This window comes from Phoca vitulina, unplaced genomic scaffold (genome assembly GCF_004348235.1).
Source record: "Phoca vitulina isolate PV1807 unplaced genomic scaffold, GSC_HSeal_1.0 scaffold47, whole genome shotgun sequence".
NCBI lineage: Eukaryota > Metazoa > Chordata > Mammalia > Carnivora > Phocidae > Phoca > Phoca vitulina.
Window position 1 is genome coordinate 10,817,411 of NW_022589750.1, and position 22,738 is coordinate 10,840,148.

Consider the following 22,738-nt stretch of genomic DNA (forward strand, 5'->3'; position numbering starts at 1 on the left):
TACCTCATCTGTGACATGGGTAGAAGAGGGCACCCCCTCTCAGGGCTGCCTGGGGACTCCCCAAGAGCCATACCTGGCCTTTGGGGTCTAAGGTAGGGGCCGGGCTGCTCACAGGCTCGCCGTGCTCTGTGACTTGTCAGCTTCCTGTTTCTCCTCCCTCGGGGGCCGCTTCAAAAGCACAGCTCGCTCTCAAAACAAAGGAAGACGGTCCTCGACTGCAGAGGAAGCAGGAAGAGCCGACCCTGCTCGGAGCCCAGCTGCTGGGGCCTGGGACCAGCGGGATGGAGTCTGTGGCCCTGTACAGCTTCCAGGCCACGGAGAGTGATGAGCTGGCCTTCAACAAGGGGGACACACTCAAGGTAGGGTGGCTGGGATGGGCTGAGTTGGGAGGGTGTTAAGAATCAGGGGCCCAGGACAGCCCCCCAAACAGGGTCCAGCTTCCGGAGGAGGACAGGCCCGGCTTCTCCAGGTATTGGCTGTGTGATTCTGGACAAGTCGCCTCCTCCCGCTGAGCCTCAGTGTCCCCATCTTAGAAATGAGGAGATAACTGTGACCCGTCCTTCAGGGGGCGCGTTGTGAAGATTCAAGGAGACATTAGCTTAGTGCCTGGCAGGAGTCAGTTCAACGCCCAGTTTTCCTGGGAAGAGTTTGAAAAGACAGTTGAAAAGAGGGGGAGAGGGATAGAAAAGCTTTCAGGGTGAAGAACTGTGATTTCAGTGTAGAGAAGGAGCTTCCCAGCAGTGTGGAGGAAAGGGAAAAGAAAGTCATACCACAGCTTGATTCTGGAACCTTCATTCTGTCTCCGTGAGACTGAACAGCCTGGGTTGGGGTTCAGGAGCGTGATGCTCCCCAAGAGGAACCATGTCCCGTTAAGGAATCCCATTCCTCTCTCCACCTGAGCTGCTGGCTGGGGGCCCTGGGGACATGTGGCCGGCGGACGACAGGGGCAGGCTTAGCACCAGCACCACCTAGCCGGGGCAGGAGACATCCTGGGAGAGCTGGGTCTAGTTCAGAGGCTTCATTGACTGCTTTGAGAGCAGTTTGGGGTCTCTAGACCCAGATTTGGGGCTTGGTGGGGAGTGGGACAATGAGGACATAGGAACGGAGTAGGTGCTGGGCTCCAGCTGAGGCTCAGAGTGATCAGCCAGTGGTGGACAGGATGGATCCTTGGGTGTCCCCCAAGGCAATTATAGTAAAGACTATGACATCTCCACTTCCCTCCCAGATTCCTGTGCCCATGACCCCCACCCCAAGATGAGTCACGTTTTCCACTAACTTTTGCTAAAGCATTAGGCAACTCCCAGCATGTTTGCTTCTAACAGAGGTGCTGGCTAAGGAAGGGGTGAGCTCACGAGGCCAGGACCACAGTGGAGCATCAGGACATAAAGCAGTGTCTGGCCCACAGTAGGCTCCTAATAAAACATGGGGAATGTTGCAGGAAAGAAGGAAGGACGGAAGGATTAACGTGTTAGCTGAAATGGGGGCATCCCTCCCAGGGGGTTTGCACCTCGTCTCCACAGAGACTGAGGAGGGGACTTTTCAGGCTCAAAGACTGATGGAGGAATGTCAGGCAGTGGGAAGATCTGCCTTTTTATTCCTTCCTTCCACAAACATTTGTCAAGTGATTGAGCACCTACCCTGTGCCAGGCATTGTCCTAAGTTCTGGGGATATAGCAAGGAATGAAGCAAAGTCCCTGCCCTCTGGGAGCTGACATTCCAGAGAGTGAGTGACATCAGGAGGTGATGAATGGATTGAAGAAATGAACACAGCGAGATGGAATGAGGGTGACGGTGGGTGGGAGGGGGCAGGGGGACAGCTTTAGATGGGGTGGTCAGGACAGTCTCTCAAAAGAGTTAAGACCTAGGGGCGCCTGGCTGGCTCAGTCAATGGAGCATGTGACTCTTGATCTCGGGGTCATGAATTCGAGCCCCACATTGGGCATAGAGCTTACTTAAGAAGAGAGAGAGAGAGAGAGATAACACCTCTAGCTGAGCCCTGAAGGATGAGCAGGAATCAGCCATGCAAAGAGCCGGGGGAAGAGAGCACCAGGTGTGGGGAGAACAGCTGGTGCAAAGGCCCTGAGGCAGGACCATATTTGTGTATTTGAAGAGTTGAAAGGTCTGTGGCTGAAGGGCAGTGGGTGAGAAGGAGAAGGTAAGGATGATGTTGGAGGTAGGCAGGCATCAGGGCCTGTGAAAGATTTGTATTTCATTCTAAATTTATAAAGAGTTTTCAGCAGGGAAAAAAACTTGATCAGATTTACATTTTCAAAAGATAACAGAGGGGACAGGAATGGAAGCAGAGAGGGGCTCTTGCAGTCTCCTAGGTAAGAAATGAAGGTGGTTTAAACAAACACACAAAAAAATCATGACAAAATATTAATATCCTTAATATGTAAAGAGCTGTTATAAATCAATAAGAAAATCACAAACAGCATAATAGAAAAATGGGCATAGGATATGAACGGGGAAATTGCCCAAGAAGCAATGTAAGCAAGTAAGTGCCCAATTTCACCAATAACAAAACCCCAACTTAAAGCAAGTAACTGTTTTCCATTTGCCAGATCAGCAAAATTTTATTTTAAAAAGAATCTCCAAGGTTACTGAGGGTGTGGGAAAATGTGCACTTTTACATGGGGGTGGTGGACAGGTAAAGTGACACAATCATTTTGCAGAGAACTTGGAGAACATATAAAAAGCCATAAAAATCTCCATGTCCTGTGACCCAGAAATTCTGCCTCTGGAAAACTGAGACGTGATCAGAGATGTATGTGTGTTCTCTCATGGGGATTCAGGGAGCACTCTGCATGTCCGCGGGCCTCGGCCAGGCAGTGACGACTCAGCAAGGAGGAAATGGGCACAGGCACTGCTCATGCTGCTGACGTTCTGGTGGCAGCCGAGGGCCACAAACCAGATTAGTAAGTAACATACAGAGTTTGTCCGATGGAGACAGTGCATGGGAAAGAATGAAGCAGGCGAGGGGTGGGGAATATGGGTGCAAGTTTGTGGAGTGTGAAATCAGCCTAGACTGCCCACCTAGTGATGGTACCAAATATCATACAGCCCTGAAAATGCTATTTGGGGAGGGTGTTTAACGGCATAAAAAAGCTCATGATGCAGCGTCAAGTGGCAAAAAGCAGAATGCAAACGTACTCTACATAGATAATCAATAGGTATTAATTTTGTGGAAGGAAAACTACCCATCATGCACTGGATTTGTGCTCTGAAAAAAAAAAAAGACCTTTCTAGAAAGAAATGATCCGAAAAGCTAGCAGTGGTTGGTTTTGGGAGGTGGGCCATGAGCTATTCCTCCTTTCCTTCTTCCTTCCTTTCCTTCTTTCTTTCTAAAGATTTTATTTATTTGAGAGAGAGAGACAGAGAAAGAAAGCACGAGCTGGGAGGAGAGGGAGAAGCAGGTTCCCTGCTGAGCAGGGAGCCAGATGAGGGACTGGATCCCAGAATCCCGGGATCGTGACCTGAGCCGAAGGCAGATACTTAAACCGACTGAGCCACCCAGGCGCCCCTTGCATTAGCTTTTTAATTTTCAGAACAGTTTTAGATTTACAGAAAAATCGAGGAGATAGCACAGGGGGACTTGGACCCATCTGCCCCAGTGGGTAGAATCTTACATGATTGGCACCCTACCGTTTTTCCGTTAATGGACTGGTATTGATACCTTATTGTTAACTCATGAACGTAATCGAGTTTTTGCATTGATTTGATTTTTTAACATCTTGTCTTAAAATATTCTTTATCTTGATTCCTGAGTTTCTTGACGCCCCCTTAAATTTAGTCCCCGAGGTGCCTCAGCCGTCTCACTCCTGCGAAGCCCTCTTTCTGTAGAACCGTAAAAACGTGACTGCCATGTCACGCTGTGTCCCCTCTTCTCCCGGGCCAGGGCGGCGGTGTGTGGGTCTGCTGGCCCTCCTTTACCTGGCTGGGCTGGGGGGGGCGGGGGGGGGGGGGGGGCGCTCCTAGAGCCATTCCATTCACTCTTCCAGCGAGTGTTTCCCGCGCGCCCCCTGGAGGTGCGACCCTGTCACAGCAGTGCCCGCAGGCGGATTCCCAACCCCTGGGAGCCCCCGTGGATAAAGCAATCTGAGCTCCGGTCTTGGAGGAAGCCTAGGTGGCAGGTGCACCCACTCTGGACAAATGGCCCCAAACATCACTCCTCTGGAACAAAGCGTCCTGCCTGTCGGGCTAGGCACTTCTGGGGGCACAGCACCCCATCGCTCCCAGCTGGAGGAGGGAGGTGGGTGGCGGCTTCACCCCCATCTCTCCGTGGATGACCTGGCCCCCAAGACCCAGACTCAGGGAGCCCACAGCCTCCTCGGCATCTCCAGAGGGATGGTCAATGGCACCTCTGACCCAGTGGAGTCGACCCTGAGCCCCCCAATCTGCTCCTCGACAGCTGTGGGATAGCAGCTGATGGCCACGAGAGCAGGTGCCAACCCCCGGACTTGTCCTGGTCGCTCCCTCCCTGTCTCGTGCCCGGCCTGCTGTTGAGTCCCGTCAGCGACTCTGCCGACCCCTATCCCGACCCTGACCACTTCTCCACACCCCACCCGCACTGCCCGCCCGGTCGGGGCCTCCCTCGCTCACCTGGGCCAGTGCAGAAGCTCCTCGCCGCCCCGCCTCCCCCTGCTCCCAGCCCTCCCAGTCCCCACACAGCACCCCTGGTGGAGGACACGGTGGGAGCAAAGCCCTGAGGGCAGACCAAGGTGTGGATTTCACCAGGGAGGAGTTGGTCTCTTTCCTTTGTGCAAATTCTCATGTCTCAGGGGGGTCTGTAGATTTTGAACAATGTGAACATTAAGAATTCAGCTCATGTAACCATTGAGAACATTTCTGGGTCCTCGGAGTGGAGATGACAGAAAACAAAACAAAATAAAACAAAACGAAGATTCTATTTGAGATAGGATAGTCACATGGCCACACAGGACTTTGTAGTTACAAGACTGCCACATTCAGCATAGGCCACAAATGTGTCCATTTCACAGATGAAGAAACTGAGGCCGGGACTATGGAGAGAGTCAGAAGCAGACAGAGTAGGGTAGCCCCAGGCTCCCGGGCATCTTCCTTGAACCCATGGCCATGGAAGGCAGCTGACAGGCTTTAAGTGTCCTATTAAGTTGGGGAATTGTTTTGTTTTCAGCAGAAGTTGTCCTGAGTCAGCCACCTGCTTCCGTCCGCCCCTGGGGCTGCTGACCTTGCCCCGGCTACAGAGTCAGGAAGGAAGGAGCTCAACGGGGCCTGGCAGACAGATAAGGGGGATGCCTGCCTGCAAGGCCTGGGCCCAAGGGAGCAAATCTCAGCTCTTCCCAGGAAAATCAAACTAAATTGATGGCTTTGCATTGGCCTGCCCCCGGCCCTTTGCTCTTCCAATGCCCTCTACTTGGGATGCTGTTGTATATCTGATTTTTCCCCCCCTCAACAAATACCCACTAGGATTGAGCTAATGTTGACATTTGCTCCAGGACTGACAGGAGAGATGCTCTCCAGGCCTTGGGTCCAGACACAAGTGGGAGGCGGAGTGAGGTTAAAAACTCATGGGCTACGGTCTCCCCTAGAGCAGCTGAGCCAAGAACCCCAGACCCCAGAGTCCTGGCTTGCCGTACGGGCTCTGCCTCCCCACTGCTGTGTGGTCTTGTTCACCTCCCATCTCTGGGCCTCAGGGTTCTCATCTGTGAAGTAGCCTTTGGGGTGATGAGCTGTCCCATGTGGGAGGCTGGCCCAGGGGAAGGAGGAAGGAGCCCCAAGACTCATGCTGTACCCACTCCCCAGACCCGGCCGGTTCCTCCCTGTGGCCGCTTGGTTGCTCAGCCCCTGCAAGGCCCACCCCCACTCGGGCTGTTTCAGTTCCTCTCGGCCCACCTGTGCGGCTGCTGACAAGGGGCCCATGTGACCTGAGCAGGCCGGGCCTCAGCCCCATCATAGCCCAAAGGCCTCCCTTATTTGCTCCCTGGTGCCTGAGTCCCCACCACCCTGAAATGACATCCCCCAACTCAGATTATAAGGGCTGTTTAAAGGCAAGTGACCCCAGGTGAACCACCAGGAGGCACCAAGCTCGGGCTGGGGCTCCCCGACCTTCTGGGGGACCTCAGACCTCCACCCCATGGCTCTGCGTGGCATATGAATGCCGTGGAGGCCCCACACTCAGGGGCACAGCTTGGGAACTAAGGCATCCCGGATCTGCCCCCTAAGACCGTGTGGTCTGCTGGGGGACTGGGGTTCAGATCCTGAGAGTCCAGCTCCAGGCCCCCCAAAGTTCAACCCACTGACCTCCTCTGGGTCCCCAACTGTCCAGCCTCTGGAGTCTGTGACCCTCCTGGGGACAGGCTATCCTGGGCCTGAAAGCAAGCAGGACTGAGACATCAGACATGGTCCTTGTGAGCTTGGGCAGGTCCCCAACCGTCCTCTGTTAAATGGGTCCTGGGATCCCCGACCTGGGGTCCTTGAACAGCAGGACCTCAGCAGGTGGCAGTTGTCCCTCTTCGGTGACCAGGTGACCATGTCTCTCCTGCCCACAGATCCTGAACATGGAAGATGACCAGAACTGGTACAAGGCTGAGCTCCGAGGCGCTGAGGGCTTTATTCCCAAGAACTACATCCGCATCAAGCCCCATCCGTGAGTGGCTGCCACCCCAGCCCTATGCTCAAGGCACCCCCACCCCAGGCCCTACAGCCCAGTGTCCCCACCTGGCCTGGCCCAGCCTGAGCCGAGCTGCCTGAAAAGCTCGGGGCCTGGCACGCGCCTTAGGCACGGGGACTCCTCGCTCCGGCTTCCGTTCATCTGCCTGGGGCCCCTGTCTCTACCCTGAGCAGGGGCAGGGGACAGAGATGTGAGGACCAAAGTGGTGGCAGAGTCAGGGCCAGCCCAGGCCACAACACTGAGGATCTGGAACACCGGGGAACATCCAGGAGGGTGCTGGAGGGACAGGGCCCCGGGCTCTCGGCTGGCTGGGCCGCTGGCTGCCGTGTGGTCTCTCTATTCCTCAGTTTCCCTGTCTGTAACATGAGGAGGGCTGAGGCTTCAATCTGCAGAGGATTCTAGAGCTTTCTCTAAGAGGCTGGCTCAGCCTTGTGTGAGGATGAGGAGTGAAGGGGACAATGGAGGAGTGACGGGGGGTGTGGGAAGCAGATCCTGTGGGCCCTGCCTTTGGGGGTTTTTGGGGAGCTGGACGTTGGCTGAGCAGACCAATGCCCTGCGACTGGGGCAGATTAGGAGTCATGTGTGGAGCCTAGGGAAGCCCCCATCGGGCTCACAGCAGGTGGCACCCCAGCCTGCCGCCCTGGGAATGGCTGGGGCAGAGCCCAGCCCCAGAACAGGCCCCAGTGGCCAAGAACCTATGAAAAAACCAACTGGATCTGCTTGAGATGGTGGTGGAGGTAGCCCCTCACTCAGTCATTCATCAAACACTAGCCACACCCCAGGGGGGCCGGCCTGGGTGATGCTGGAGACACATGAGGAGTGCCTGGGAGTCGGAACAGCCCCATCCTGGGGGAGAGACGGGACATAAAGAAAGTACAAGATGGGAAGGCAGTCAGCCCTGAGGTAACTGCGGAAGGCTTCTCAGAAGAGGTAGCAACGAATGAGGTTTTGAAGGGCACGTAGGAGTTAGCTAGGTAGAAAAAGAGAAAGGCACTCCCCGGAGAGGGGACAGGGAAGACGATGAGGGCGAACCCATGGCAGTGGGAGCGGCCGGAGGGCCTCAAATGGTGGGCCCGGGGTGGTGGGGAGCACGGAGATGGCTGAGCGGGGGGAGGGACTCCGTCAGATGTGGAGAACAGTGACAGGGCCTTGCAGGCTGGAGGGGGCAGACTGGAGGCCATGAGGTGTGTGTGACTGTGGGGTAGAAGGGGAGGGAGGTGCACCATCAGGGCGGTGTCTGGCGGGGGGGCGATGTTTCCTCTTTATCTGTCTTCGAGTTATTTCCAAAGCTGCCCCCGCCTCCAGCTTCCTGTGCTGGGCAAGCCCCATCCCACCCAGGTCCCCGGCTAGTCCTCTGCTTGGGCTCCAGGCATCCCCAGCCTCCCACACAGAGGCCGCCGCCTCCCGCCCACATGCGGCCACAGCTCCCCGATCCAGGCCCCGTAGCGGGCCCCCTGGGCCATGTGACAGGGGGCAGGTGTCTGCCCCCTGGCCTTTTATAGTCTTTCTGCCAATCAAAGGAGGGCACGAGGGAGAGATGCCAGGCACCCCGGGGAGCGACCACAGGTAGGAGTGACCCCCGCGGGCCGGTGGGTCAGGAAGAGGCCTCCAGGGGCAGGGAATGTCCTGGCCAAGGCTGGAAGCCCAGAAGGCCCAAAGCTGCTGGGACGCCTTGAGCAGATTTCAGGGCAAGGCCAGGCCTTTCCGGGCACTGCTGGTGGTTGAGACAAGACTCTCTACCCATTGGAAGCTGTGGAGGGTCCCGGTGTCCGAAGCCCTGGGGGTCCCTGGGGTCAATTCTGGTCACCGGTGTCTGGGACAAAGCAGGGACAGGGCTCAGGCCCCCAACCAACCTGTTGGAGGCCATGCCCGGGTATATTCTCGGCTAACCTCAGCACCTGCCCTGGCCCCAAAATAGCAAGGGGGGAACTCCAGCTCAGCATCTGACTCAGCCTGTCAGGCCCTGGGGTGTGGGGCAGTGGGGGGAGGACTGGGGTCCCAGAGGGCCTCACTCGGCCTACACCAGCCCCGCTCCTTCCCTGAGGACCCACTGTCTCCCCTGCCTGGCCAGGGAGCCCCTGCGGGGGCCGTGATGCAGACTAGGGGCCCCCAGAGGCACCCACCCAGCACTGTGCCAGTGGACGGCAGGGAGGCTTTCCAAAAGAAGGGCATGGCTCGCTGGGCCTGGGAGTTAGAAGTTTGCCAGGGAGGGCAGCAGACAGGCCTAAGGGAGTGCTGCGGGGCGAGGGGCATGAGCTGGTTCATCAGGGCCCCCAATCTCCCAGGGGCCCTGCAAGCCGGGTGCCATCATCACGGTCTCATGGACAAGGAGACAGAGGTGCAGAGAGGTTGGCCGGCAAGAGGCAGCATGGGATTTGCAGCCCTGTGCTGTGTGCACCGCCCCCCCCAACCCCGGGGTTGTGCCCACCGTGGCACTGGGGGAGGCCCTGAGGCCAGGGACTTGCTGGGCAACCTTTCGGGAGATCCCTGCCCTCCTCCGAGCCTCAGTTTCCACATCAGTGAAATGGGGGAGGATACGAGGTGGCCCCAAGAAGCGTGGCACTGGCATGGCGGAGAGAGGCGGGTTCTGGGGGCTTCGGGAAATGTTGCTCCTGCACTCTGTCCTTCAAGCCACCTGAGGACCAGCCCTGCCTTGTTCCGATGGGGGCGGGGCTGGCCCCCTCAGAGGGTGTGGTTGCAAAAGCCTTTGAGGGTGACGGGCGCCCACACACTGACGCCTCCTGTGGGGTTTTGTGGGTTCTTTAGAGACACCCAGGCCCTCAGGAAACGCCCACTCGGGGCCCCAGTGGGCCCCTGCTCCTTCACTGTGCCTGCACCTGTGTCCTGCTGGGGGCTTCCCGGTGGAGGAGCTCCCTTCCCCGGCCCCCCAGCTCAGCCTCTGGCCTGGAAGCCTCCATCCAGGCCTCCCAAACTCCAGGGACCTGGGCTGAGCTTTCCAGATGGTTGCCTCGAGCCCCCACACTCAGCAACCATCTTTCACCACCTCCCCTCCCAGGAAATCCATCGTGAGACGGGCTCCGGGGGTCCCCACCAGTTTGGGGACAGCAGCGGGCTAAGCCTCACTTCTGGGTGTGGGCTTCCCAGAACCAGGGCCTGAGACACGGTGTGAGGACAAGGACTTTATTTCGGAGTGGGAAGTGGGCAGGGAAGGAGCCAGTGGTTAGGGGTGTGTTACCAGTGCAGCTGTGGGCGGGCGACAGGCACCGGGGAGGGTGGGGAGACAGCATAGTGTCCCCAGAATGTTCCATCGGGGGCAGGGGAGCTGAATGTTTATCCACCTGCTCCCGAGGGGATAAACACAACACATCACAATGTTCTGGGGGCTCAGCCCACCCTGCGCACAGTCGCTAGAAAAAAAGCCCCAGGGCAGGATCCCAGTGTTCGCATTTGGCAGGCGACACCGTGGGGAGCAGGGACAGGGCAGGACACCATGGGGCGCTGCACCTGTTGCCCCTGCCCCGGGCTTCAAGGGCTCGGCAACATCCTGAGACAACAGGAAAAGTCCCACCTCACAGCCACCCCCGGTGCCCAGCTCAGACTCAGGAAGCATTTGCTGAAAGAGGGAAGGGAAGCTTTACAAGGAAAGGAGTCTCCAGACCCCACCCCTGGGCTGCTCTGGGCCTCAGTTTCCCCATCTGCACAATAAAGGGCCCAGTCAGAGACCACCTGGACACTGCGAGGGCCGGCAAGGCCCACAGAGGCCGGGGAGCTTGCCTGGGCCACACAGCAAGATGGGCAGGACTGGCAGAGAAGCTGAGTCCTGGCCTTTCACCCGCACCCCAAGGCATTGGGGGTCGGGGGGGCAATGGGGGTCTTGCAAGACTCTAAGCATTTGCCAGGAGCTTCTGCGTTCCCAGTTCTATGTGGTCAGCCAGAAAAGGGACTTGTACCTGGGACGAAAAAATCCAGGTGGCCTCAGTCTGTGCATCTGTGAAATGGGTGAGGGAACGATCCTTCATCAGACCAAAGCTGCAATTGCTTTTGTCATCCATTTTTATATTTTTTCACTTTTAAGAATCTATCATCTAAAACGGAAGACCTCAGCTGGGGTTGGCTGGGTGGAGGTTCACTAAGGTTTGATTTTTCTCTTTTCCTAAGGGGATGTTGGCCTGGCGTGGTGGGAAAGGCTTGGGCTCGGGAGCCAAAATGCTGGGACTGGGTCCCAGGTCCTGCCTGCGCAGCATGTAACCTTGGGCTCGTCACTTTGCCTCTCTGTGCCTCAGCTTACTTATCTGTGAAATGGGTGCAAATCATACCTCCCGTGTCTCGGGACTGGTGTGAGGGTCAGCGATGTTGCCTGGCACATGGGGGAAGGGACAGCCTGGCTTTCCCACCGCCCTCACCTGCCCCCTCCCTCTGCAGGTGGTACTCGGGCAGGATTTCCCGGCAGCTGGCCGAAGAGATTCTGATGAAGCGGAACCACCTGGGAGCTTTCCTGATCCGGGAGAGTGAGAGCTCCCCTGGGGAGTTCTCGGTCTCCGTGAAGTGAGTTCTGACCCATGGGGGGAGTGCAGAGAAGGGTGGGCAGGGAGGCACATTGGAGCTGAGCCTGGAAGCACAGGACAGGGGCTCACGGACCGAGGTGCAGGGAGTGGCATCCTTGAAGGAGGAGTAGCCCAAGCCTGGAAGCAGGTGACTGTCTGGGGGTCGGGGAATGACACGCACCCCAGGGTGGGGCCCAGAGTCATGGGACCGTGCTTGAAAAGCAGGCTTGAGTCCACTGTAAGGTCTCAAGTGCCAGTGTGAAGGGTCTGGCTGGTATTCTATGAGCGGTAAGGAGCCCTCAAGGACTCATCGTGAAGGGAGGAAGAAGGATGCCGGGGTTTGAGGTGATGGGAGCAGCTGGGGGCAGGAGGCGGGAGAGCACCAGGCACCCAGGGAAGGTGTCCAGGATGTGCTGTGGACAGGGTCCTGCCATATGGTGCCGTAAACGAGATGATGGACTACGAAGCCAGGCTGCTTGGGTTCCTATTCTAGTTCTGCCACTTCCTGGCTGTGTGACCTTGGGCAAGTCACTTAACCTCTCTGTGCCTGTTTTCTCTGATGTGAAATTAGTCAATACAAAGAATACATGAGTCAATATATATATATATTTTAAACATTTTATTTATTTATTTGAGAGAGAGAATGAGAGAGAGAGAGAGAGAGAGCACAAGAGGGGGGACGGTCAGAGGGAGAAGCAGACTCCCCGCTAAGCAGGGAGCCCGATGTGGGACTCGATCCTGGGACTCCAGGATCATGACCTGAGCCGAAGGCAGTCGCTCAACCAATTGAGCCACCCAGGCGCCCTATATATTTTTTGAGTCAACAGATGTAGCGTGATTAGAATAGTGCCCGACATTGAAGCGGGGTGGCCGTGCTGGGAGGGTCTCGCTTTGTGATATGCAGCAGCCTCTGGGCAGTGCGGAACCCAGTCCGAAAGGCCACAACTAGGGAAATAGAGGAACCCAGGCTGGAAGGTAGAAAACAGGAATAGGAGTCGGGGGTGAAGGGGTATGGTCCGTCTTTCCTATTCTTGGTGCCTGGAACAGTAGGATATAGATACAGAAATTCAAGGACTATTCATTAAGCTACGTGTCATGGGCCAGGCTATTCTAGAGGCTGGGGAAATGACAGTAAAAACTGCCCTTATGGATTTATGTCTGAGTGGGGGAGATAGCAAACAAGGAAGCAAAAGCATCCAGCAGGAATCAAGTGGTCAGAGACGGCCGCTCTGAGGAGGTGGCATTTGAACAAAGATCTGAACCTGGAAGCGGAGGCTGCCCAGGTCTCCGGGAATGAGGACCTAGGAGGGGAGATTTCTGGGCAGACAGAACAGCAAATGCAAAGGCCCTGAGGTAAGATGCACTTGGGGCATGTTGGCATCCACAGGAGCAGAGAATCCAGGTGGAGAGAGGTGGGGGATACGATCAGAGATGGGGCTGACAGATCCTGGCAAGGAGGTAGAGTTTTCTCTCCGAGCCATAGGGAGCCACGGAGGGTCTGGAGCAGGGGGAGATGTGATGGGCTTCCATTTTTCAGCAGATCCCTCTGGCTGCTACAAGGAGGAAGGATGGTTGGCCAGGGAGGAGCCAGGCAGGAGGGGATGGTATCAGGGACTGCGGTGGGGGCTGAAGGCATGAAAAGCGGCCAGATCAGGGAATGCCACGGATCTGTGAAGTCAGGGCCAGAGGTTAGGGTCTCCGTGGGCAGTGGGCACAGAGCCTCACTGTCACTGAGAGCAGTCTTGGGGTGGCAAGCTTGCAGCTGGAAGGAGGCCCAGGTGCTGGACTCTGGAGCTTGGTGGTGTGGCCGCTAAGAGGCCGTTTTCCTAGGACCGGGTTGGTTTGCAGTCGATGGCTTGATTGTCCAAAGGATGAACGGACCCGGGACCATGGTTAATTTGACGGTTAATGCAGGGGCTGGGGGTGAGGAGGTAAGTCAGTGTCTTCCAGGCTCTTCCAGACTCTGGGGTGAGCTCTGTGACTGGTGCGCTGTTGGCTGGTCCATTTCTGTTCCGGAGCGTGGTGTGCGATGTGCACACTGGAGTGCTGCGTGGTGGTGATCTCCTCGTCTGGGCCTGGCGGCACCCGTGTGGGGCGGACTGCTGTGGTCAGGAAGGCTGCTGGGCGGGGGGGTGGGGGGGGCGCGTGTAAAAATGATCCAACATCATGAGAGGTCACAGCACTTAACTGATCCCCTCCAAGCTCTGCAAGCAGCCATGGGCTCTTCTCGCTTTCTTCCCCACCCCTCAATCCCTCCCCAACGGGGAACAGGCTGGTTACCCTGGGGGATGGGAGTGGCTCTGGCCGGACTTGAGCCTCTATTTCCCCATCTTAAAAATGGGAGCACGGTCAGGGAGATGCTGTGAGTTCTTAGTCCTGCCCCCACCCCCACCGTTGCCCATGGTTGTGGCACCTGGAGTGCCCTCCCCCCGGGTCACCTTCCCACTTCCACAGCCCAGCCCGCACTTCCCTCTGGGGTCCCTGCAAAAGCAGGAAATGTCAGTTTTCCATGTGCTGGCTATCCAAGGACTTGGTCATCTGGGAATGGCGCCCATCAGGCGGGCTGGGCCAGCTTCAGGCGCCTCCTGGAATCAGTTCCAAAGTCCAAGATCATCCAGCAAAGCAGGGGCACAGGGGACTCACTGGGATAGCTTCTGCAGCCGAAGCTGAGGGGAGGTGGTGACCTTCCCAACCATCCCCCAACGGCTCCCCTAATCCCCCCTCCCTCCTCTGCTGACAGATCACACTGCCTGAACGTCCAGCATTAAGACCTTGTGCACTGCCCTCTTCTGGCGTTTCTCTGTAAATGCAGCCCCACCTGTGCACACGCGCAGCTTCAGACCCAGAGAGAGAGAGAGAGAGAGAGAGAGAGAGAGTGTGTGTGTGTGTGTACAGGGCGGGGTCAAACCAAGGAGTGCGGTGGGAAAGTAGACACCGCCCGGCCCAGGGGTCTTCATGATGAAGGAGGTGACATCTGAGCTTCAGGAGGACCCTGAAGCCTGAGTAGGAGTTTGGTGCACAAAGAGAGGAGAGGGTATGCAGGCACAGGGACCAGCAGGTGCAAAGATCCGGAGCTGGGACAGTGAGGGGTGGGTTTGGATAGCAACAAGTTTGACCAGGAGGGACAACAGGCAGTAATAGGATGCAGTTGGTGAGCAGGGGAGCCAGCACCAATGTCCTGGGAAGAGGTCTGGGAGTGTCCTTCAGACAGTGCCGCTCGGCGCCTCCCCCAAGGCGTCCTGGCCGAGCCCCCCAAGGTCAGAACCAGCAGGGGCTTCCTGGGCTCAGCTAGCTGTGGTTTGTGCACAGCGCCACCAGGTGGCGTCCTCCACCCTTGGTTTCGTCCCAGTGGAGCCAGGACTCCTAGGTCCTGCTCCCATTCTTGGTCCATTGTCTCTCATGGGAGCGTTTCAGTGGCCCTTGGAGGATCACTGGGCAGGGATAGAGTAGGAAACAGACTCAGAGGGCATATATGGCTACGAGTGTGGGCTTTTGAGCAAGAATCTCAGCTCTGATACCTCCTACCTGTATAACCCTGGGCAAGTTACCTTCTGAGCCTCAGTTTCCTCATCTGTAAAATGAACATCCAGGTCAAGTGCTTTGTATGCTGCCTAGCACATAGTAAGTGCTCCAAAGATGCCGGCGATCGTAGTCATCATTATATTACCCTTTAAGAGCCACACAGTGCTTCCTAGCCCCCTGCCCACGAATCCGGGGCTATTCGAGAAGGGGCAGTGACATGGAGTGGCAGGGAACCCAGTTCTCGTCCTGACTTTGCTCAGAACCTGCTGTGAGGCAGGCCCTGGCTTTCTTCTTGGCTGTAATGTTTTCATCTACAGCGTGGAGACAATAACCCCAGGTGTCACAGAGTCCGGGGACCCAGTGGCCCTCCAGAAAAGTGACAGCTGTGCAAATCCATGCGTGAGAGCATCTCCACCCTCGCTGACTTGGCTCTTGGGGACTCTGACCCCACGACACGTGGCATCTCCCGCATGCTCATGCCAAGCCCCATAAAGCTGTCAGAGGTGGGGTTTATGGGCCTCGGGCTGCCCCGTGGAGCGATAGTGGCCACGCTAGATGCCCTTTACGAGCTTACAGAGGGCTACTTCCTCTCCACCTGCAGGGGCACGTCTGAGCGGGCAGCCAGCAGACCAGCGAGCACGGTTGGGGCGCAGTGCCTGGGCTGTGTGACTTTTGCCCCACACCCCCATCCAGGTTCCTCTGCTGTGAATGGCAGTTGGTTCCCAAGTGAGGTATTGCGCTTCTTTTCAGGCCAGAGGTGCCCTGGAGTCAATGCACGTGTGTTTGCTCTGGCCACTGGGCGCCTACTGTGCACCAGGCCTCGTCCCAGGTGCTTGGGATGCAGCCATGAACAAAATCGGACAAAGCTCCCTGTCCTTTACGCACTCATTTCCACTGGGGTGACAGACAAGAAACAATTAGCAGATTATATAAGATCTGGGGAGATGATAAAGGCTCTTGGGAAAATGAAGCAGGACAGAAGAGGTGGCGGAAGGTGGAGGGCGCTACCTTATGCAGGCAAAGACCGAGAGGGAGAGGAAGCCATCCCCAGAAGCCTGGTTTGCAGGAAACTGAAGCTCAGAGAGGTGCAGTAACTTACCCAAGGTCACACAGCAAGGAAACGCAGAGCAAGTGTCCATTGACCTTCTGTGCCCGGGCAGACCCGTTCGACCTTCCAGCCACCTTTTCTGAGTCCCAAAGACCCACGGGTCCCTGCCACGGTCACTTTGATCCTATTTCACGCCTGCTGCAGTCCATGTATTCTACCCCTGCCCTTTTCACAGATGAGAAAACTGAGGCTAGAAGGACCATGCCTCATGGCCATCACCCCACAGGCAGTTAGCACGCAGGCCTCTGCCCAGGAGGACCCACCACGGGCCCTAGTTGGGGCAGTCCTGGGGCTCCTGACCTTACCCCAGCCTTCCTCATCTTCCCTGCGCTGCCATTGTCCCCTTAGCTGCCGCCACCACCAGGCCAGAAAAACCTGCTGGGCAGGACAGACGGCTGCTAGCATCAGGCCTCACTTGGTCCTTGAGGCTTTTGTGACAGCCCAGAAGCCAGGCCCTGCCCCTCAGCCCCCTGGGGAGGTGGCTGTGGGGGTCACACACAGAGACAAACACACCCATGGCTGCAAAGAAAGGGACCCACATGTGAAGTCACTGTGGCAGAGCAGAGAGAGAGAGGACCCCCCCAGAGAGAGAGAGGACCCCCCCAAACACACACACACTCAGATACGATAGAGATGGACACACAGGCCAGGACACACGCACAAACCTCCTGGGCACTTGCCCCTTTCCTATCTCATCTCCCGTTCTCTACTCGCTGATCCTCCTGTGTGATCAGGGAATACTTCGTTCTGACTTTCCAGGTCGTCACTTGGGGGTTGAGATCTCGTTCACAAACGTACCACAGCTTCTCTGCCCCCTTACCCAGAGGGGCCGGGCCGCCCATACCCCAGGCTCCTCTCTGGGGACAGCCCCGAGTCAGAGCTTTCTGCCTCTGCTGCACTGGGGGGCCCAGACACGGAGTCCTTGGGGTCCCTGTTTTCCTGGCAGATTCTCACTTGCCCAGCGTTTGGTTGAGAGACACTCCTCCCCATGCACCCCTGCCAAAGTCTAGGGGCTGGGGCCACCCCGATCTGGCTGGGACAGGGCACTTGGGAGTCATCGGGCTCAGAGGTGCCTCAAGGAAAGTGCGTGGCCTCTGGGAGGCTGTGGCAGGCCAGACAGGGCAGGAAGCACCCTCCGCCTGCCTGCCCTAGTTCCGTCCCAGGAACATAGACCTGCATGTCCCCCAGCTGACAGCACCGGCCGCTTAGTCACCTGGGAACAATGCTTGCTGACAGCACACAAGCGGCTTTGTCTCAGGTTTGGGGATCTTTGCTCCACCTGGTCCCAGAGCCTCTTGGGGGCGGGGGTGGGGGGAACTGGCTCCCTTTGGAGCTAAGCTGCCCTGAGATCTGGATACGTCTTAGAGAGGGGGTCGGGTCTATTTCAGGGCCAGGACACCTGGAGGGCTGGAATCACGGCTCAGAGCGAACAGGAGAGGGTTTTCAGGAGTAAACCACCCTGATGAGCGCTTAAGCCTTGGGCCCTGACGCTCCATTCCCCGAGTTCAGCCTCTCCCAACTGGGCTAGACCCTGAGGGCCTAGTCTTGCCTCCCTGCCTTTTCTGTGTAAGCCATTAGGAGCAGTGGGTTAGAAGAAGGCTGTATGAGGGGCTGAGGAACCTAAGGAGACCTCTGCCTCTGACTTAGTTGGGCCATTTTACCTGGGCTTTGAGGTATGAGTAGGAGTTTGACTGGAGAAGAATTTGGAGACAATCATGTATGCAAAGGCCTGGAGGGGAGATATGTTTGAGTGGAAAGAGAGGGGTTCTATGTGGTTTGGACCCCTTAACATGGGAAGGTGAGGGCATCCCACTTTGACCCCCATTCTCCCCCCAAACATGTACACCTTGAACAATTCTTTGTCTTCAGTCTTTAATCTTAAACGTTTAACAAAGCAGCACAACAACCCCAGGGCTGACAGGGGGAGGAGGTGAACGGCAGGCTGGGATGAGACAGCAGGAGACCTGGGGGGCTGCGGGTGACCGTCCTGTGCTCCTGTTGGGGCCCTGCAAGACCCTGGACTGTGAGCCTGGAGGAACCCAGGCTGTGGGCAAACCCCAGTTTACAAAATTGTTTAACAAGATTTAAATTTAGAACCCAGGAGATGTTTTTTCCTTTTTACTATCAAGTCTCCAGACCACTGTTTGGTTCTCAGTCCTGCACAAAATGAGAGCACAGCCCGTGGCTCAGGTGGCCAAGGGGCCGGTGGGCCAGCCTCTGCCCCCAACACACATGCGTGGCCACGCCCTCAGGTCCCGGGCTCCCTGGGCTCTCAGCTCCACCAGCCCCGGGGCAGGTTCCTAAACCAGCTTCTTCCTGCGGGGGAGCCGGGGCTCTTCTGTGTTCTCCCTGCAGCTGCCGGGAGCCCTCCCCTTCCTTGGGCAGGTGAGGACACTGAGGCCCAGGTGAGCTGACCAGAGCCCGGGAGGATGGCTGCGATGCGGCCAGGCACAGAGGCTGAGAGAGGGAAGGCCTCCTAGGGGTCACAGCCCAGGGAGTAGTCCTGGACTTGGGATGACGAGGTCTGGGACATTATCAATACCACAGTTGGAATAATTATTATTCCTATTGTTATACGATGAGAACCAACAGGGGAGCATGCTGGAATGACACTTGACATGAGGCCCCAGCTCTGGCCACAGATGTGGCCCCAGTCCTGGCTTTGCTGCTGTGTGACCCTGGGAAGGTCACAGTTTGCACTTGGAGCGTCAGTTTCCCCACTGTACAAAGAGCCCGATTTGCACCTCCTGGGCCATGTGGTGGGCCCGGCCTGCAGCAGCGAGGGGAATCACAATGGTTTGTGCTACCCCTTGTCTCAACCCACGCCGGTACCCTCTCCAGTCCCAATCCGTTGTGGCCTGTCCTGGCATGGGACATGAGGCATGTGGGAAGAGAGTATATGAAGTGTATGAAGGAAATGAGGCTGGGCACGTAACCGGGGCCAAATCTTGAGTCCGAGGTGTTAAGATTTTATCTGGAGGGTAATGGGGAGCCATAGATGGTTCTTGAGGTAGGGGGGCAGGAAGAGACAGGAAGCACCCAATACGGAGGCAGGCTTTGTCTGAGTCAGGATGGTCTTAGGACTCACTCCTCAGTGGGACTGCGAGGCTGGAGGAAGTATGGGGGAGAAGGTCGCGGCTGGAGGAGAAGAGCTGTGTGACCACTTTTTCCGAGGAACCCATTTAATGTTGCCGATCAACCATCCGCAGCACTTTCTGGACACTTACCCAAAAGGGAGGAGCTACCATTATGAAGAAGCTGAGGTTTCAAGTTCAGTGATTTGCCTAAGGTCACACAGCAGCCCAGTGGTCTCTTCCAGCGCCCACACCCTTAATTCCATAGCCCACCGCCGAGGGGGATTCACCAGGTCTCACGTCCCACCGGGTCAGTGGGCCCGGCCCCTGCCCTCCCGGACCTGCCCCTTCTCCTGCCCGCAGGTGTTCCCCCCCTCCCCGCCCCCCATCCCCTCGGGAGCCAGAACGACCAGCTTCCCGGTGGGGATGAGGAGGGAGGCCCCGGGGCTGTGCGGGCAGGGACGGGGACCCCCGGGGGGACCCTGGGTCCCGGCTCAGGGGGCTCCTCTCCCCCAGCTACGGCGACCAGGTGCAGCATTTCAAGGTGCTGCGCGAGGCCTCGGGGAAGTACTTCCTGTGGGAAGAGAAGTTCAACTCCCTGAATGAGCTGGTGGATTTCTACCGCACCACGACCATCGCGAAGCAGCGGCAGGTCTTCCTGCGGGACGAGGAGCCCCTGCTCAAGGTAGGCGGGCGGACCCGCGGGAGCCTCTCCGCGCCTTCTGCCTTCACAGGGGCTCGACACCTGCTGGGGCCGGGAGTGGGCGTGGCCTCCCGCCCCGCCCCGCCCCTCGCAGCCTAGTGTCCCAGGAGGAGGGGGCCAGGCCAGGCTCTGAAGTCCCATTCTGGTGGCACCGCAGTAGGACAAGCAAGGGTGGGAACGCAGAGGGAAAGAAAGGGAAGGAACAGTGGACATTGCAGGGGGCACCCCGTGTCTGGCTCGTTCTCAGCTCGCGGTGGCGCCCTGCGTGGTCACAGTAGGTACGCGTTTTGAATGCACGAGGGTCCTGATACCCTGCGGAGCCACCCGGGTGCCATGCACTGAGCTGGGCTTAGTCCGCTGGGGGCCTCATCGTCGCCATTGTACAGGTGAAGAAACTGAGGCTCTCCCAAGACCACCTGCGGGGTCGGCTCCGTCCTGGTTTGTGCCCCCAGGAGCTGGCCTTCGGTGGGGTGGGGGCAGTGTGAGGAGCATTCGTGGGAGACCTGCTGGCCGGGCTCGGGGTGTGATTAGAATGATGACACCAGCCAACGGGGTTATTAGCTCCCGACAGGTACTGTTTTCTTTGCGAGGGGGGTGTCGGCAAGGCCCGGGGCTAGAAGTCAGGACCCTAGGACCGCCCAGGTGAGCCAGGGCTCTGCAAAGGATAAAGGGTGCATATCCTGGGGAGGGGCTGCCGGGCTGTCACAGAGAAGCTCTAGTCCTGCCTGTTCCTAGACCCCCACCACGTGTGACCTCACGGTCAGTTCAGTCCTCAACTGGGCCTCAGTTTCCCTGCTGTCCAAGAGAATGAGCCCTGGGTTCTCATGTGTCAGGAGGGTCAAAGAGTGCCTTGGGAGACCCCCATTAGTGTACTCTCTGTTGCCCCCAGGATGCTTGGCCTCCTCAGCCTGACCGTGGGGGCTTGGCTTAGCTGTGAGCGCTCAGTCTTAGCGAACTTTGGCCCTGCTAGGCCTCTGTCCCCGACCTCCATTCTCTCCCCTCCACCGTCGGCCAGACCTGCCTTTGGAGAATGTGAGGGAGCCAGGATGGAGCTGGGGAGGGTGGGGGCTGCCTGAGGGCTCCCCACACCCACTGCTTCACTCCAGCCTGGGCCCTGGGGTCACCCACCCTGTGGGACCCATGCTACCGCCTCCTCCTTCCTGGGCAGAGAACTGCTAATTAGAGCCTGTCTGCTGATCCTATCACCCATCCTGGATAAGATTCCACAGGCTCAGAACAGAGATCCTGGTGGGGCAGGCAGGGCCGGGACACCGGGTATAATCGTCACGGCGCCGGGCCGACGTGCCTGCAGAGAGCTTTGTCCTGCTGCCGTTTGCAGATGGGGAAACTAAGTCCCACAAGGGCAGGGTCTTACCCAAGGTCACCTTGGGGTAGAGATAGGAGCAGAATCCAGGCCTGAGAGCTGGGAGCAGCTCTTTTTGGTGACACCCTCTCCCTCAAAGCCTGGTCAAGGGCAACAGCCGTCAACTCTGTTCTCAGCCACACAGCACTTTACAGTTTATAGGGCCTGTTCCTGCGGACCAGACAGTCCTGTTGGTCTGTGTAGACAGTCTCTGTGCGGCAGACATTCAGGGGGCAGGCAGCGGGGGGCTCTTGGGGTGGGGTGGCCATCTGTCTGGATTTGGAGTGAAAAGCGAGTTCGAGCTCAGTTCTGCTCTCCCACCCGCAGCCACTCACTTCTCCTGTTGGGGCCTCCTGAAAGGTCCCCACTAACCACCCCCTTCCCTCGCAGCCCTCCCAGGCCTGCTTTGCCCAGGCGCAGTTTGACTTCTCCGCCCAGGACTCCTCACAGCTCAGCTTCCACCGCGGTGACATCATCGAGGTCCTAGAGCGCCTCGACCCCCACTGGTGGCGGGGCCGGTTGTGCGGACGCATCGGCTTCTTCCCGCGGAGCTACGTCCAGCCAGTGCAGCTGTGACCCAGTGGGGCCCGGGGGCGGGGGCAGAGCCGGCAGATCATCCATCCACCAGACACTGAGGTCCAGAGAGAAGACGTGGACGCCCCGTCCCCGGGGCCCACGGGACTCAGCCGAGGGCCTTGGACCCAAACGTGGGTCTTCTCACTGCCGGGCTAGGCGCCCACTGCTTTGCACAAACTGGGATGGGCCCCGGGGCCCAAGAACCACTGTGATGTTCAGTGCCCGGCAGGCAAGGGGAGCTCCCGGGCTTCCCGCTGGCCTCTTCCTCTTGGCTACCAGCTGCGGGGTGCCCTTGGGGGAAGAAGCCCCCCCACCTCCAGCCATCAATGGCCCCAGCCTCAGGGAGAGTTGAGGACTCCTAAGTTGCAGGCCTTTGGGGGCTCTGCCCAAGGAACCATGCGTAGGGTAGATGGGTTCACCTTGGGCTGACCATCTGCTGGCCCACCTGCCCCACCCTCAGATGGCCCCTTGAGGGTGCTGGCTACTGGGAAGGTGGCTTAGTGATGAGGGACAGGACGGGGGCTGCATACCCGATGGCCTGGACCGATGGACTGACTCCAGGTGGAGACCGACTTCTCGGCAGCCCCATGAAACTTTGGGCTCCACTTGGGTGTCCCACACCCCCGCCCCACCACGGACACTTTGGGGAGACCCACAGGAGGTGGGCGGTGATGAAAGACACAGAGGGAGGCTCTCCTCTCCCGCAGGCCCAACACAATGGACAAGCTCCGTGGCGCAGGCCCGGGGCATGGACACTTGGAGGACCTGCCCGCCCCCGCTGTCGTTTGCTGGGGTCCAAGTTCTGCCCAGACCCGGGCCCCCGAGCTCAGCGAAACTACAGGCCAGGTGGGAAGTCAGGGCCACTGCTGGACTGGGAGGTCTAACGGCATCTGGAATGGAACCCTGGCTTGAGGAAAGGTGGGGTGTCCACAGAGAATGTGTAATCAGCAGCAGGTAGCAAGGGGCGCCTGCCCAGGGCCTCGGCACCTTTGGGAGCAGGAAGAGTGACGGGGACTCAGGAAGTGCTTTGGATGCCAGGCTGGCGGAGGAGGGGGCAGTGAGCGGGAAGGGAGGGAGAGGAAGATCTCATGGCAGCTGGGAGCAGGTGGGATGGGGGCAAGAGCCCGGGGAGGGGGCCCTAGGCTCTCCCTCTGCCCAGGGCTGGCCAGTGACCCTTCAAGGCCTGAGCTGCTCCTGACCTGGGCCCGTGTTTTCAAAATAAAAACAGTAAAATG

The 22,738-nt window shown here is 58.1% G+C and overlaps 1 protein-coding gene across 1 annotated transcript; it reads left to right on the forward strand.

Moving 5' to 3' along the window:
- The first annotated feature begins 218 nt into the window (after positions 1-218).
- GRAP (GRB2 related adaptor protein) lies at positions 219-22,734 on the forward strand. Its single transcript, XM_032431845.1, has 5 exons — positions 219-359; positions 6,531-6,628; positions 11,036-11,158; positions 19,378-19,546; positions 21,318-22,734. The coding sequence occupies exons 1-5, from the start codon at positions 282-284 to the stop codon at positions 21,501-21,503; spliced, it is 654 nt and encodes a 217-aa protein (XP_032287736.1). The 5' UTR covers positions 219-281; the 3' UTR covers positions 21,504-22,734.
- The last annotated feature ends 4 nt before the right edge of the window (positions 22,735-22,738 follow it).

Bases quoted from the DNA above. Each gene is read 5' to 3' on its own strand.
- GRAP (XM_032431845.1), top strand. From the start codon at position 282: ATGGAGTCTGTGGCCCTGTACAGCTTCCAGGCCACGGAGAGTGATGAG. The intron at 360-6,530 runs GTAGGGTGGCTG...TCCTGCCCACAG, and splicing joins ACAAGGGGGACACACTCAAG to ATCCTGAACATGGAAGATGA. The intron at 6,629-11,035 runs GTGAGTGGCTGC...CTCCCTCTGCAG, and splicing joins ATCCGCATCAAGCCCCATCC to GTGGTACTCGGGCAGGATTT.